The sequence below is a fragment of the Artemia franciscana genome, chromosome 1 (genome assembly GCF_032884065.1).
Source record: "Artemia franciscana chromosome 1, ASM3288406v1, whole genome shotgun sequence".
Lineage (NCBI taxonomy): Eukaryota > Metazoa > Arthropoda > Branchiopoda > Anostraca > Artemiidae > Artemia > Artemia franciscana.
The window spans coordinates 43,331,041-43,346,667 of NC_088863.1; the positions used below are offsets into that span (position 1 = coordinate 43,331,041).

The 15,627-nt window shown below is 37.5% G+C and overlaps 1 protein-coding gene across 3 annotated transcripts in view; it reads left to right on the top strand.

The window, feature by feature from the left end:
• The window catches only part of LOC136029996 (peroxisomal targeting signal 1 receptor-like), a 113,328-nt gene extending 98,078 nt beyond the window's left edge, over positions 1–15,250 (top strand). For all 3 annotated transcript variants that reach the window (XM_065708614.1, XM_065708604.1, XM_065708595.1), the window contains exons 6-8: positions 7,467–7,624; positions 9,962–10,117; positions 15,143–15,250. In XM_065708614.1, coding sequence (XP_065564686.1) covers positions 7,467–7,624; positions 9,962–10,117; positions 15,143–15,179 — 351 coding nt within the window. In that variant the 3' untranslated portion in view covers positions 15,180–15,250. The remainder of the gene's footprint in view (positions 1–7,466; positions 7,625–9,961; positions 10,118–15,142) is intronic.
• Positions 15,251–15,627: the final 377 nt, after the last annotated feature.

Sequence of the window (15,627 nt, forward strand, 5' to 3'; positions counted from 1 at the left end):
ATCAAATAACTGGTCTGAAAACTGCTTTGTTATGACAGTGTTTCCGACCAGATAAGCGAGCACTATGGACAGATCATCTACAAACTTGTAACGGTCGTCGTGATGATTAAGCAGGGAATAAATTACAGCCAGGAAAATTATTCCAGCTGATTTCGTGCCTTGTGGTGCCCCGCAAGAAGTATCTGACCATGATGAATCCGAATCGTTTTCGTGGAGTGCAAAGAATTTTTGTTTTCGGTCAGTTAAGAAGTCAAATACAGGCCAAGGGTGCGTCGTTTGGCACCCATTTTCTGGAGATTCATGCCTGCAGTCAGGTGGCGGATTAGGTCAAAGGCCTTTCGGAAACCCACTGCATAAATTTCGACGAAACAGCTACCTTTTTCTAGCCATTGGAGGACACAGTCAAACATCCGTACTAGGTAGATTGTAGTACTACACTTGGGGAGTCCACCGTACTGGAATTTATCAATACGCCCATGAATTTGTTTCAGAAGAAACTTGAGTATAAAGGCCTCTGTTACTTTCGCCAAACAAGATGTAAGCGAGATCAGGCGGAGATCGTCGCATGCACTAGGGGCGCGCTTTTTTGGAATAACTCTAATATAGGCCCTTTTCCACTGTGACGGGAAATAGCCAGAAGCAAAACACTCGTTTATGATGCTGGACAGTGGTAATGCTATGAAGGCTGCATATTCACGTAGCAGTTAGGCAGGTAATTCACCAGGGTATGAAGATGTATTCGGTTTGATCTTCCGTAATTCCGTGTAAACGTCAAACTTACTGACTATTATGTTGTTCTCAGGCTCATATTTTTCAAGTATGATGGATTTTTCATGAGCTGTAATAGTTGGATAGGTATTACAGATCTTGGTGAAGAATTCACTCACTTCTTCCGCACTGATTAAGGACCCACCATCATTGCTGATCTTTACACAGCTGTCAAAAGCTTGGCCGGCCACTTTTTTCATAGCGTTGTGCCACTTTTTGGGGTTTAAAGTAAGTAATTGGGAGGGCATGTTTTCACGACCAGAGCGACCGCAGTAGTAGAGGCGAGACCTCTCTTTTATTAATGATTTAATAGCTGGAGATATCCATGGTTTGTCGTATTCACTAACAACTAATGATTTTGTTGTAAAGATCTTTAGGTATTGACTGTATAACGTGGCATTGAAATTGGATATCTTAGTTTCTAAGAGCCCGGTATTGTACACTTCGGGGAAGTCATATGTGCCAATCCATCAACCGTATTGCTGGCCGACTCCGTACAAGGACGAACAGTGACACGGGATAGTTTGGGCTTTGGTAAGGACTCTCTTGCTTTCCACAGAATTGCATTGGGGTCTGACATGCCAACGGGACCAAGAGATAAGGGAGGGGAGTAAAAATCATCACAATTTGTGAGTATAAGGTCCAATATGCCCTTCAAAGAGTGGGTGGGTATGTGTACTACTTGTTTTAAAGACAAACAAGATGATAACCAACTCTCCTTGGTTTGGTTAAAGTCTCCTCCTATAAGACAAGCAGGGCTACTGTATATACTTCTCAGGTGATCATTAGTCGTTTGGAGGTGGAAAACCAAGTCACCCCGGTTTCTGGCACTTTCCGGGTAAACAAAGCGACTATAATAGAAGAAAAGCGACGGGGAAGAGATTTAGGTTTGCAAATAGCCCAGATTGCTTCATGAGCTGGATCAAATAATTCCGGTAATAATTTGCAAGGGATGTCTTTCCGTATGTACAAGGCAACATCTCCACCTAGTCTATGCTCACCTCGATCAGCACGTGTGCTCAGAAAAATTTCGTAGCCTGCCATATGACCTGACAACCTATCAAGATTCCACGTTTCTGTAACTGCGATAACTGGGATACTATTTTGACGGACGATAACCTCAAATTCTTCTATTTTGTTACACAATGACTGGCAGTTTATAACGAGAAAATTCGGCATTCCATTTTTCGAATTAAAAGTCACTGACCTTAATGGGGGGGGGGAGGAGGCTGATCACTACTAGTCGAACATACCGGAGCTTGATTGAAAGGAATAAGAGATGGCATATTGGCATTTGTAGAACAGTCTATCTTAACAAGGATACGTTGACGGGGTGAGGTTTTCGGAGCAAGACTAGTTGATCTTAATGAAACGATAATATCATCAGCTGACCTCGTTTGCCGCCACGCTTGCTGCATCGCTTCCGCTTCTGACGGTTAGACAGGAGCTATTGGGGCAGTGGTCTGTCATCTGGTGCTCTTCCGAGCAAATTTAATGCTACGAGTTTTGCAAAAAAAAGATGGCGCCACAGTTAACTCAGTTGAAAACAGTCCAATTAAGGCTTGTTTATCATATTTGAATGGCATGGCACGCACATTAGACAACCTCCCCACAACCCTCAGGGTATACATGGTTTTTATGGAAAGAGTGGCCGTAGAAGCTTTGGAGGGGGTGTATTGGATCGACAATCATAAGTTCTGGTGCCCTTTTCAAGAGTCAAAGTGCCCCCCTGCCCATCATTCCCCCAAACACATCCACTAAAAATTCGGAGATACCTGTTAAAAGGTCACGTAATTTTGTAGTTGAAGATGACGACAACCCCACCTTCCTCTCCCAAATCCATCAGGGTAAGGCTTTTAAGTTATGCCCTGGGGGCATATAAGGTTTAAATAGACGGGGTGGTAATATAAAATTTAGAGGGGGCCCATTGGATTGTAAATCAGAAATTATTATGTCCTTTTAAGAGTCAAAACGATCGGAGGGCTACTAACCCCTCCCCCCAAACGGTCAGTTTCCCCAAATACATTCGCTATAAAATTTGAGGTAACCATTTGTCCAAAATCAGTCCAAAGATAACATAACAAGGCCTTTAGGGTTGAAGTATCTCACAAAGTCTGGGGGCCAGGGTTTTAAGTTATGTCCCGGTTGCATATAAGGTTCTTATGGAAGGGGTGGTTGTGTGAACTTTAGAGGAAACTCATTTAATTGGAAATGTACAGTCTGACACCCTCTTTTCCCTAAACGCATCCGATCAAAATTGTGGGATAGTGATTTTTTTCACAATAGTCCAAAGAGTATATTTGAGATTATATTTTTAGAAAATTTGCGTTATTTTAGAAAATAGGGGGAAACACCCCCTAAAAGTCATAGAATCTTAACTGCCTTCTGGCAATTTTTCGCCAGAAGGTGATAGTGTGATGAAAATCACAATATCAGATTCAGCGTATCAGAGAACCCTATTATACAAGTTTCAAGATCTCATCTACAAAAATGTAGAATTTTGTATTTTTTTGCCAGAAGACAAATCACGGATGCGTGTTTATTTGTTTTTTTTTTTGTTTTTTGTTTGTTTTTTTGTCAGGGGTGATCGTATCGACCCAGTGGTCCTAGAATTTTGCGAGAGGGCTCATTCGAACGGAAATGAAAAGTTCTAGTGCCCTTTTTAAGTGACCAAAAAAATCGGAGGGCACCTAGGCCCCCTCCCACCCCTCATTTTTTCCCAAAGTAGTCGCATCAAAATTCTGAGATAGCCATTTTATTCAGCATAGTCAAAAAACCTTATAACTATGTCTTTGGGGACGACTTACTCCCCCACAGTCCCCGTGGGAGGGGCTGCAAGTTGCAAATTTTGACCAGTGTTTGCATATATTAATGGCTATTGGAAAATATAGAGACGTTTTCAGGGGGATTTTTTGGTTGGGAGAGGGAGGGGTTGAGAAGAGGGGGCTATGTGGGGGAAATTTTCCATGGAGGAATTTGTCATGGGGGAAGAAGATTTCCATAAAGGGGGCGCAGCATTTTCTAGCATTATTTAAAAAAACAATGAGAAAATAAATATGAAAAAGTTTTTTTCAACTGGAAGTATGGAGTAGCATTAAAACTTAAAACGAACAACAAATATTACGCATATAAGGGGTTCACCTCCTCCTAATACCTCACTCTTTACGCTAAAGGATTTTTAGTAATTTCAACTATTTATTCTACGGCCTTTGTGATTCAGGGGACAAAATTCAAGCTTTAATGCAAAGAGCTATTGACGAGGTATTGACGAGTGGGCGAACCTTCTCATATACGTAATAAAAACATACGAACATAGAAGTTTGTTACGTAAGCTAATTCGTAAGTTATGTATATCTTTTACTAATGAAAACGTTCGTAAAAACAAAAAGTTCTAGTTGCCTTTTTAAGTACCCCAAAAATTGGAGAGCAACTGGGCCTCCTTCTCCTCCTTTTTTTGCAAAATCATTCGATCAAAACTATGGGAAAGCCATTTAGCCAAATAAATAAATATGCAAATTTCGCTTTAATTATTCATCTGCATTCATCCGAAATCAAAACATGGATTAACTAAAAATCGTTCAAAAATTAAATAAAAAAACAAGCTTTTTAACTGAAAGTAAGGAGCGACATTAAAACTTAAAACGAACAGAAATTACCCCGTATATGAAAGGGACTGCTCCTTCTTCAACGCCCTGCTCTTTGCGCTAAAGTTTTTACTGTTTTCAAAAAGTAGATTTAAGAGAAAGAGTCAAACTTTAAGCATAAAACCATCTGGGGGTGGGGGTGGGGGTCAGTTATTTCGAAAAAAATAGAAAAATGAAGTATTTTTATTTACGAGTAGTGGGATCTTAATGAAATTTCATGTTTGGAAGGATATCGTGTCTCAGAACTCTTATTTTAAATCCTGACCAGATCCGGTGATATTGGGGGGGGGGGGGGGTTGGAGAGGGGGGAGCCTAAAATCTTGGAAAGCGCTTAGAGTGGAGGGATCGGGATGAAACTTTTTGGGAAAAGCAAGCAGAAGTCATAGATACGTGATTGACATAACCGGAACGGATCTGCTCTATTTAGGCCAGTTGGCGGGGGGAGGTCTAATTCTGAAAAATTAGAAGAAATGAGGTATTTTTAACTTACGAAGGAGTGACCGGATCTTAATGAAACTTCATATTTAGAAGGAACTCGTAACTCAGATTTCTTATTTTAAATCCCGACCGGATCCAGCGTCATTGGGGGGGGGGTAGTTCGGGGGGGGGGCCGGAAATCTCGGGAAATACTTAAAGGGGAGAGATCCGGATGAAACTGGGTGGGTAGAATAAAAACAAGCCCAAAATATGTGACTGGCATAACCGGACCGGATCCGCTCTCTTTGGTAGAGTTGGGGAGGGGGGAATAATTCGGAAAAATTAGAAAAAATGAGGTAGGCCTATTTGTAACTTACGAATGTGTGATCAGATCTTAATGAAGTTTGATATTTAGAAGGATATTGTGCTTTAGAGCTCTTATTTTAAATTCCGACCAGATCCTGTGACATTAGGGGGAGTTGGAGGGGGAAAACCGGAATTCTTGGAAAACCTGAAAATTGGGGTATCTTTATCTTACGAATAGGTGATCAAACCTTAATGAAACTTGATATACAGAAGGATTTGATGTGTCAGGTGCTCCATTTTCGACTCGAATCGGATCCGAGGACATGTTGTTTGGAGGGGGGAAACAGAAATCTTGGAAAACGCTTAGAGTGGAGAGATCGGGATGAAACTTGATGGGAAGAATAAGCACAAGTTCTAGATATGTGATTTACATAATTGGAACGGATCCATTCTCTTTAGAGGAGCTGGGGGGGGGGGTGTTAATTTGGAAAAATTAGAAACATTGAGGTATTTTTAACTTAAGAACAGGTGACCAGATCTTAATGAAATTTGAGATTTAGAAGGAACTCATGTTTCAGAGCTCTTATTTCAAATCACGACCAAATAAGCAAATGTTATAGATATGTGATTGACGTAACCGTACTGGATTCGCTCTCTATGGGGGAGTTAGGCGTGGGGTTCAGTGCTTTGGCGAGTTTGGTGCTTCTAGACGTGCTAGGACGATGAAAATTGGTAGGCACGTCAGGGAGCTGCACAAATTGACTTGATAAAGTCATTTTTCTCGATTCGACCATCTGGGGGGGGGATGAAGGGAGAGAGAAAATTAGAAAAAATGAGGTGTTTATAACTTACGAGTGGGTGATCCGATCTTAATGAAGTTCGATATTTAGAAGGACATCGTGACTCAAGGCTCTTATTTTAAATCCCGACCGGCATTAAGCCTCTGATTATCCTTTTAAATCAACTATTGATTCTTAGAATATTGCTAGAGCTCATACCATATGAGCTCTTGGCTCTTCCGGCCTCGTCACAAGTGCCGGCCTCGTCACAAGTGTTGTTTCTTTGTTTTCTTTTGAAATTTTCTAATTAGACTATTTAAGGATGTGAAAATATGGCCTTAAAAAAAAAATCAACTTTTCAGTACAAACTCCTGTAGGAATTGGCAAATTTTCTGTGAAAGTTTGGGCTGTATACACGGTGCACCTATGTCTTTTAGGTGAATGTTTATTATTTAACTTAGATCTTGCGAGAAAGAGATACAGAACAGGAAATACAAAACAAATTAAACCACGAAAACATAAAAGAGAATATTCCATAATTTGTGTAGAAACACACCATTAAGATTGGATTTGATGTTTTTCTTTATTGACAGATTGATTTGGTGAATGAATACTCTTAAAACGTTAGGTCGTTGGGGCTGATAGTTCCGGTAAAACGCTTATAACTTAGTCTTTGCATGCTTGAAAACTCAAGAGACCAATGGGTTTAGTGCAGAAAGACTGCACATCTGTATCTGGGTCAATTGATATATTTCTTTGAACCTATGTAAACTGGCAAACATAAAACATAACCCATTGACAGCTGTCCATATAAACGTACGCTACATACCTGCTCCTTCCCATCGCTCTCAAACTACCCAAATTACAACTTTCTACTTGATAGCTGAACAAAAAACAGCATGGAAATTGAGTTTGCCCCGATGCCTTGCCGAAATTTGGCGGGGTTCAGATACTACTCCTGTAGGCATTTTGATTCAAATTGCTCGTCTTGCCTCACAAAAGGAATGAAACCCCATGTCTTTGGGTTGAAGAAAAATAACAATTTCCTTTCGTTTCCGTTTTTCTTTATTTTCTGGAAAAAATAAAAGGGATTTGTTTATAATAAAGGGTTTGGCTAACAAAAGATCTTCTCCCAGTGTTTAATGGGCATAAACGTGGTAGCCCGTGTAAAATAATTCATGCACACGATAATCTGATGTTCTTAAGAAAAGGCAGTGCTTTGTTGACAAATATTTTAAATTATTAAGACTAGGACGCTCAAAGAAGAAGATTCATTTGACCAAGCCGTCAAAAAGTATCTTTAGTGGGATTTTATTGATTTAATTTTTTATATCGAGTATTCGCGCATGTTCAGTATTGAATATATTCAGTTTTATAGAGTCAAATTCAATTAAAGTAGCTTTAAACCACTCAAAACGAGCATTAATCTAGAAAGTTTCTAGTTCGGAAGGTGGCATAAAATACGCCGGTATTGAATAAACACGCTTTTCTTTCTGTTTTACCTTCAGAAATATCATGCCTATTCAGTCCTTAGTTATGTATCTAATTTTAGGATGCTCGTTTATGGAACAGACTTGGAGCAACACTGGCAAATGGTGGAAATTCAGAAGAATCAATTGAAGCTTATCGTACAGCTTTGAACCTATTTCCCGGTTTTGTAAGGGCCAGATATAATTTGTCTGTTGCTTGTATTCATCTTCGTGCCTATAGGTAAGTTTCATATTAGAGCCATATCGGAGCAAAACTGAACCTACCTTCAGCTAAGCTTTGACTGAAACTATTCAATGCTTTTATTCATGTATGGACATGCTAGAGGTCTGTTGTCAAGTTGTTTGGGGAATATTTTTCAAAGAATTCAGATTCTCATTGTCATGAGTACTCAAGCGAAGAGTAAGTTTCATGCTCCATTAGTGATAACGTCCAAGTCGAAACCTTCCTTTGTTCACAGATTTATTAGTTTATGGAAATGATGATGGCTTGGATTTGTGTTATAGGTTGTTGGTAATTGGGTGATTTGACTGTTGGCTTATAGGTTGATTAATGAAACTCGGATTGGATCAAATTTCAGATGAGAGTATATTTGTTTTTCCATGTTTACTGTTGTTCCCCTTTGATCAGCCTCAATTAACGATAAAAAAAATGCATAGCATGTAGGATGAAAAATAAGTGATGTTTTGGGAGACATCTAGCATCAAAATATAAATTTTACTGCAAACTCAGTTTCATCGCAAGAGTTTGCTACTGGATATAACCATTAGCTGTATTTTCTTTTGGGGATAGTTCCATCGGAAACTGGTTTGGAATTAAGATTGTTTCATTTCATTGTTAGAAACTTAATCGAGCATTTACCTTCTAGTCTCAACACATATTCAATTTGTTCTGGTCGACCTCATGTTGTTAGTTTGAAATTGTTATTTTGACATTTATTTATTTGAGATTTCTATCAAATTGTAATAGAGACGTGAATCCGGCAAATGACTTAGGTGTAAAAAAAATAGCTTGAAACTAATGAATTTTTTCGTAGCATGCCAAAAAACAGAATTCAACTTTGTGCCCTTATTCTTAATTTTGAGTCAGGGTTGAAGGAAAATTTGGTATTATTATTTTACTGTGTTTATAACTGCAGCTTTTGCTAGGTAGATAATAATGATTTCATTTACTTGTAAAAAAAAAAAAATATATAAACACCAATAACAGCGCCCAGAGGCTCTAAACTGTAAGGGAAAAACATAAAATTAACAAAAAGCTGTTATATCTAAATAAGGAAAGAAGAAGGGATGAAAGGTTGCACCTAGTTCACTGGGTAGATCATACCCAAGTATTCTAGTCTTACACCCTTCTTTTCCTGTTTTATAGTAAGTGCGGGTGATGACATGTGTGTAGCGTCGTACTTTTCTTAAGGTGCAGTGCAAAGCAAATCGAAAATTTGTTCCGCAAACTGTGTGAAGCCAAGCTCAACCGTTTAATGGTTGATTCCTTGAGCTCACTGATACTTCTGGATCTCCTTACAAATACTCTGTCCTCGGGGTATTTTTAAAGGACAGAATTCGGGGGGTCTAGGGCCTGATCTATTGGTTGCACGCTTGAAATCAATAACAAAACTGATTGCAAAGTCTTTAAAGCCAATTTTAGAACAGATCCTAGGTATCAGGGCTTTTTTGGCCGTGCATCATCGATTAAAGATTAATATGCTTATTCTCGACAGATCTAAAGATCTCAAAATACATCTACTCGATGAGAAGCCCTAATTGGGAGTGCCGACCAGTTGGTCCAAATCAAATAGTTTAAGGACTGAGGGCCTGAGGATCTGCAGACAACATGTACCTTTATGTTCAATTTCCTGTCAAGAAGAAAATGGGCTCCACATAAGGTTTAAAAAATATTTAGGATGTCTAGAGTCACGTAGTTATCTCCCAGTGTCTTGAGTACTCGTGGCTCTTTTTCCAAGGTTGTTATGGTATTTATGATGCATATTATGTCAGAATAACCCCTGTTGGGCACGCGCAGTGGGGGATCTGATCCAAAATATCCTACCACTGATTATATTGACAAAATGGCACTACCGTCTCTTATTCGTTTTAGTTAGCACTACTAGAGTTAGCTTGTTAGTTCGACTGTTAGCTAGGTTAGCTCACTGTGATTCAAATGGTGTTAGGGATAACTTCTATGAAAATAAAACTTACCCACGCCCTTCATTATGTTTTTCTAATTCGCCTTCTCGTATTCTCATGGGTTCTCAAGGTATATGGCAGTTTCAATTTTTTTAATTTTACTTACTATTATCACTTGCTGAAATCACTAGACAGTAGGTCCTTGTGTATTTGAAAACTGGTGTCTGTAATCCGTCTACACCATGGTCCTTCTTGGATACAAGGGGTCATTGATGACAATCATTTAATTTTCATGTTAAAGCTTATGCAGGGTTTTGAGAAGGAAGTCATTAATTTTACTTAAGAAAAATAATTCTTTACAGGTCAAATCTTTTAGTAAGGGGCTTTTGACTTGACTTAACGAGTTATGTTTGATGTAGTTGCTTTGATTTTTTAGGGAAGCTGCTGAACACTTGGTGTCCGCATTGAATATGCAAGCCTCTGCTACACTGCCTGGTAAAAGCTCGGTAATGTCTGACAGTATTTGGATTACGCTGCGAAGTGTTTTGAGTAAGCTCGAGAGGCGGGACCTTTTTCCTGATGTTAATAACAGGTAAATGCCATGTTTTTTAAGTTTTTCTTTGTGTATTCAGCTTCTTCTTTTTTAATTTAAAAGACAAGAAAGAAAACTAGTAAATGTTCAATTCGTAAATTGTGATGTAAATCACAATGTACATTTTTGTAGTTTAGCTCTAACCCTATGGAGATAATCCTTTGCATTTGCTCTTATGTCTCACCATATAAAAATAATTACCAAACAAATAATTATGCTTAAATGATTACTGTAGCCATCTGAGTTAAAATGGAATAGTCGTAGGCATCAAGTCATGGCTAATTGTAGAAAAGGGCCAGGACAGATAGTCCAATTGAGTGACAGGCAATTCTGGCATTAAACCCCCTTATTTGGATTGTATAAAATGTTGTTAGTTCATTTGTTAATAGATATGTCTATCTATTATCCGTCCATGCGTCATTCCTAGGGCAGTAGAACTAAGGTAGATAGTGATAGTATCTATAATCTTCCAAGTGTTTGGTTCAATGGCACGGTTAAACGGTTGGAGTAAGTGTACCTCTCTTATTGGACCAATACTTTATATATTACTTTATATATTGTCAATAAACTACTCTGTTCAATTAGTAGTAAATGTTCAATTCGTAAATTGTGATGTAAATCAAAATGTACATTTTTGTAGTTTAGCTCTAACCCTATGGAGATAATCCTTTGCATTTGCTCTTATGTCTCACTATATAAAAATAATTACCAAACAAATAATTATGCTTAAATGATTACTGTAACCATCTGAATTAAAATGGAAGAGTTGTAGGCATCAAGTCATGGCTAATTGTAGAAAAGGGACAGGACAGATAGTCCAATTGAGTGACAGGCAATTCTGGCATTAAACCCCCTTATTTGGATTGTATAAAATGTTGTTAGTTCATTTGTTAATAGATATGTCTATCTATTATCCGTCCATGCGTCATTCCTAGGGCAGTAGAACTAAGGTAGATAGTGATAGTATCTATAATCTTCCAAGTGTTTGGTTCAATGGCACGGTTAAACGGTTGGAGTAAGTGTACCTCTCTTATTGGACCAATACTTTATATATTACTTTATATATTGTCAATAAACTACTCTGTAGCCATTAGAGACTGGCAGCATTATGGGAAGGCGACTATCGTCTAGTTTCGTAAATATTAAACTTAGCCAATTAGCTGTGTTTCTTTTCCTCGAGGTTTAAGATAGAGTCTGATAGGACTTGAATTTTACTTTAGCAGCCAGATTTCAGCTCAGTTTTCTGAAAAAAAAAATGTTTCCGTATTGTCGATTCTATATTGATTGACCTGAAGGACCATTTTTTCACAACATTATACTGTAAAGTTTTCCTTAGGAAAATCAGAAGGAGGCAAAAGAAGGGATCGTTTTTTGGGCCTCTATCCCGTCCTCTCCTCCCCACATACACATGAGGTGTGGTCGTTTTGATCTATGTCTGGAGGTGACCCCCCTCTTCCTGTATGCAGGTTTGAAACGATAAGGTGTGGTTTAAGTAACCCTAAAAGAGTGTATCCATTAAACATATATTTCCAGGGGGAGGGGCGTATATGTGAAAAATGAGTTTTACAGTCAGCATTTGTGCGGTTTTCAGTGGATTTTTTTTTCAAACAAATCTTTTGTAGACGTTGTACTTAGTAGAAAATGCAATGTCGCTAGTGAGGTTTTACGATATTGTTTCTGCTTTTTTGACGGATACTTATAAGCCAATCATTTTATTTTTGAAACTTACTTCTAAAAAGAAAGTTTAATCAATCCATTTTAAACACAGATTCAAATACCCCTTGTCAAACCTGATGGCATTTTCTGTGATAAAATTGTAATTCGTTCAAAGCGTCAAAAAGTTTTTATAAGGTATCTCTCTTGTCCTGTGACCTCTATTGCTCTTTTTTAGCTTAATTATTTGAAGTTTAACTAGATCTACGGTGCATGGCAGCGTGAGATGTTGCGGCAACCTTTGTTCGGCTTCGCCGAGTAAAATATTACGAGTTGAATACTTTGGTTTTGTTTCTTCGCTTTGATCAAACGCTGAAGTTGTTAATCTGTAAGGATCTTAAAATAAATACTAGGTACACTAACTCGCAAAAGTTCCATATCACTCATTGCAACTAGTAAAAGTTGCAAACCCCTCATCGCTGAAGATGATTGTAGTCTAACAGTCGATTATTACTTACAAGTCCCCTACATGTCTTACCACGGGAACCAAATTGATTTTACCATCAAATACACCGGAAACAAATAATAGGTACACCAAATAGCAAAAGTTGCGACCCCCTCATTGCTGAAGATGATTATGAGCTAAGAGCCGACTGTTCCTTCAAACTACCCTATATGTCTCACAATTGGTATCAGCCTATTTTTGGTTTCAGTGTGTACCTTACTACTTTCAAACTGATATATCTCGTGAAAGAATTTTTCTACCAAAAAGTTGATCAGATAAACTTTGATCAGCTCATCAAGAGCTATCGACTGCAGTCGAAAAAAGTCTATTTGTCTTAGTTCAAAAGTTGACTTTTTTCCCATAGGCCAAGTTTCTAACGTCATTACTTAGAAAAGAGCTAAGGATAAACTCTAATTTCTTTAGCAATGAGAGAACTTTTAAAGTTTAAGAGGCACATCTGATACCATTTCTCTACCGCAATCCCAAGTGCGAAAAGCCGAATAATAAACTCAGCTGAAATCACGAACAAAAATGGGTAGAAACACAAGCTAAAACCATCCTTTTTGGCCCCAGATAAGAGTTCTACGAAGCTTTCCAAAATGCATGGTCATATTCATCAATCCGGCCTAAGGTCCACACTTTCCGTAAAAACCGCAGAGGTTAGACCCTTACCGCTTTCTAGGAACAAGCTGAAATCGGGTTGCTATGAAAAAAAAAGTGACAAAACCAAAGTGTTGCTCTCGCAACACAAATAGCCTACTTCGTAGAATAGTGTCTTTTTGAATTTTCAGAAATGATGAGTGGCATGTTTAGAATAGATTTTCACTACGTTTGTAATTTTTTAGGAAGACGTACTTAGAAGTAAATTTAAAGACATACTTGCATATATATTATAGAACGTACTTCTACGATGCGATGGCAATTCTTGCTCGATAATAAAATTCTCGTTTCATCCTAAAAAAAATATAAAAAAAGTGGGAAAATGCATGGGATTAGAGAGTATTTTCGTGTTATATTGGTTTACAAATAGCGTAACTTACGGTCAAAACTTATTAGAAAAATGCTTCATACAGTAAGAAGCTCAACCAACTGAAAGGATTAAATTCTGGTGAAACTAGAATAAATCCAATCTTCGGCTATGATAATATGTATTTGCCAGTGAAATCAGTAAAACAGCAATCCTTGCTGTTGCAATAGGGCATTCTTAAAACTTAGATTTTTTTTGTCCCTCTGCTCAAACTGAGGAAAAATTTTTAATCTATTTTATAACGTTATGGTCAGGCATGTAGGCTGCAGAGGGAAGTTGGCTACAAGATAATTTCGTTTTTCTGCTACCGTCTCTACATTTTCTCTATTTTTTACTCAATATACTTGTATATTTTGTATGTTCTTCGAATTTTAATTGCGGGTTTTACGGAACCAACAGGCATTAATAAAAAATTATGTTTGTTAAAAAAAACACCTGAAGCATAGATAGAAAAATAGACTCGATGCAGATATTAAATAAACCTTGTTAAATGCTGACACAGAATAGGTAAATGCATAAATTGATGTTTGTTTCAGTTTTAAACTTGCATGCTTCTTTAAACGTCGCCAGGTGCTCCGTCAGTAATTGATAGTTTATGTTGGATGTTTTCTATTGCTCTATTACATAGGTGCTAAATTGCACTTCTTTGAATCATCCATATTATGAATCCGGGATCTGTAAACAATACCGGAGATTGGTGTTAATTGTCATAAACTTATGTTGTGAAGTAATATTTTATATCTATAACGTTCTGAGACGACTAACCCATTGCTCTGCGATGCCCTTGCAATGGCACAGTACAGAGCTTGCGGAGCGAACACTGTACAAGACTAGAACCAGGTCCTAATCTTGCGCTGCGGTAGTGCATAGACCTCAAGATGATCTAATTTGGATTTATCATAAAGAAAATTTAGAATGAAAGATTCGCAAACTTAGCGCTGGAATTAAAAGAGATAGATTAATTCTGATCGCTTTCATATACATCCAGAAACTTGACAGCACCTCCATTATTGCCCCCGTGAAAGGTCTCATGCAAGTTTTCAGGGAGGTAGTTGAGAAAAAAAAAGCACATACACCAAAAAGTAACTATGAATAGAGACACTTTAGAAACTTCTCTAAGCCTCATTTATGACGCTGTAGTTTTTGTTTGCTTTTTCGGTTTAATCTGTTGTTGTTTTTACTTCTGAGCTGGAAAACAATTTACGTTTTCTCTTTTTACTTTTATTTTGCTTTTGATTAAGTTCTCTTTCTTGTTGTTTCCGCTCCGTCTTCGTTCATTTCAATTGTTTTGTTGTACTGCCAAGGGAGGTTCTCGGAGGTAAAGCATAAATAACTGGCTTTTGTTAAGTTATTGTTTGTTTGTTTTCCTTTTTTTTTTCTCTCGCTCTTTTTTGCTCCGTCTTGTTTAAAACTTTGTATTTTTGTATGTCTGTGTCATGACCTTATATCGTGCAGTGATTTTTAAATTTGTTACTAATTCAGGGTTTATTTTATCCGTAAATGTCGTTGCTATGACATAAGCTAGTTCAGTAATCGGTTTCTTCCTCTTCTTGTGCTCTTCTTTTGTTTGTTTTTTTTTGTATTTTTTCCCTCTACTTCTTCTTAACATGTTATGTGAAGGATGAGTGTTCAATAAATAAATGAATATATTTGTTTTTGTTTTTAATCGTGGTTATGTTAAAAAAAAACAACGGAAAGGACAAACAGTATGACTAAAGCCTATTTCTTGATCTTTTTTTTTTCTTTTTAAACGCAATTGGCAAGCTCATAAAGAATAATAATGCTGACTGCTATAAATAAATTTTATTGAAGTTTTAAGATGTTTTCATTTCTATTTCAGAAATCTTCAAAGACTGGTTCAAGAATTCGGTGCTTGACGTATTGTTGTTAAAAATATTTTATTTGCTTGTTTTGTCTTTTAAATATAAGTATTTTTTTCCGGAGTAAAGGTTATTTCTTTCAATTACATTACGTCACGAGAATAAGAAAAGGTGTTATCATATATATTGAATTTTATTTGCATGTTAAAGATCAGAGGCAACGCTATAGCGTTGCCTATAGTAAAGAGGCATAAGGCTTCAATGTTCTATTATTACTTCTTTCCCCAGAGGCACTTCGTATTGAAAGGGTGGACATATAAGTCTCGGAGAGGGCTCTTTCGTTTGGAAACTGGAAGTTTTAATGCCCTTTTCAAGAGTCAAAAATGATCGGAGGGCAATTAGACTCCCCTCAACGCCCTATTTTCCCTAAATACATCCGATAAAATTTTGAGATAGCCATTTCATTGGCAATAGTCCAAAAGTCAAATAAATAGACCTCCAGGGT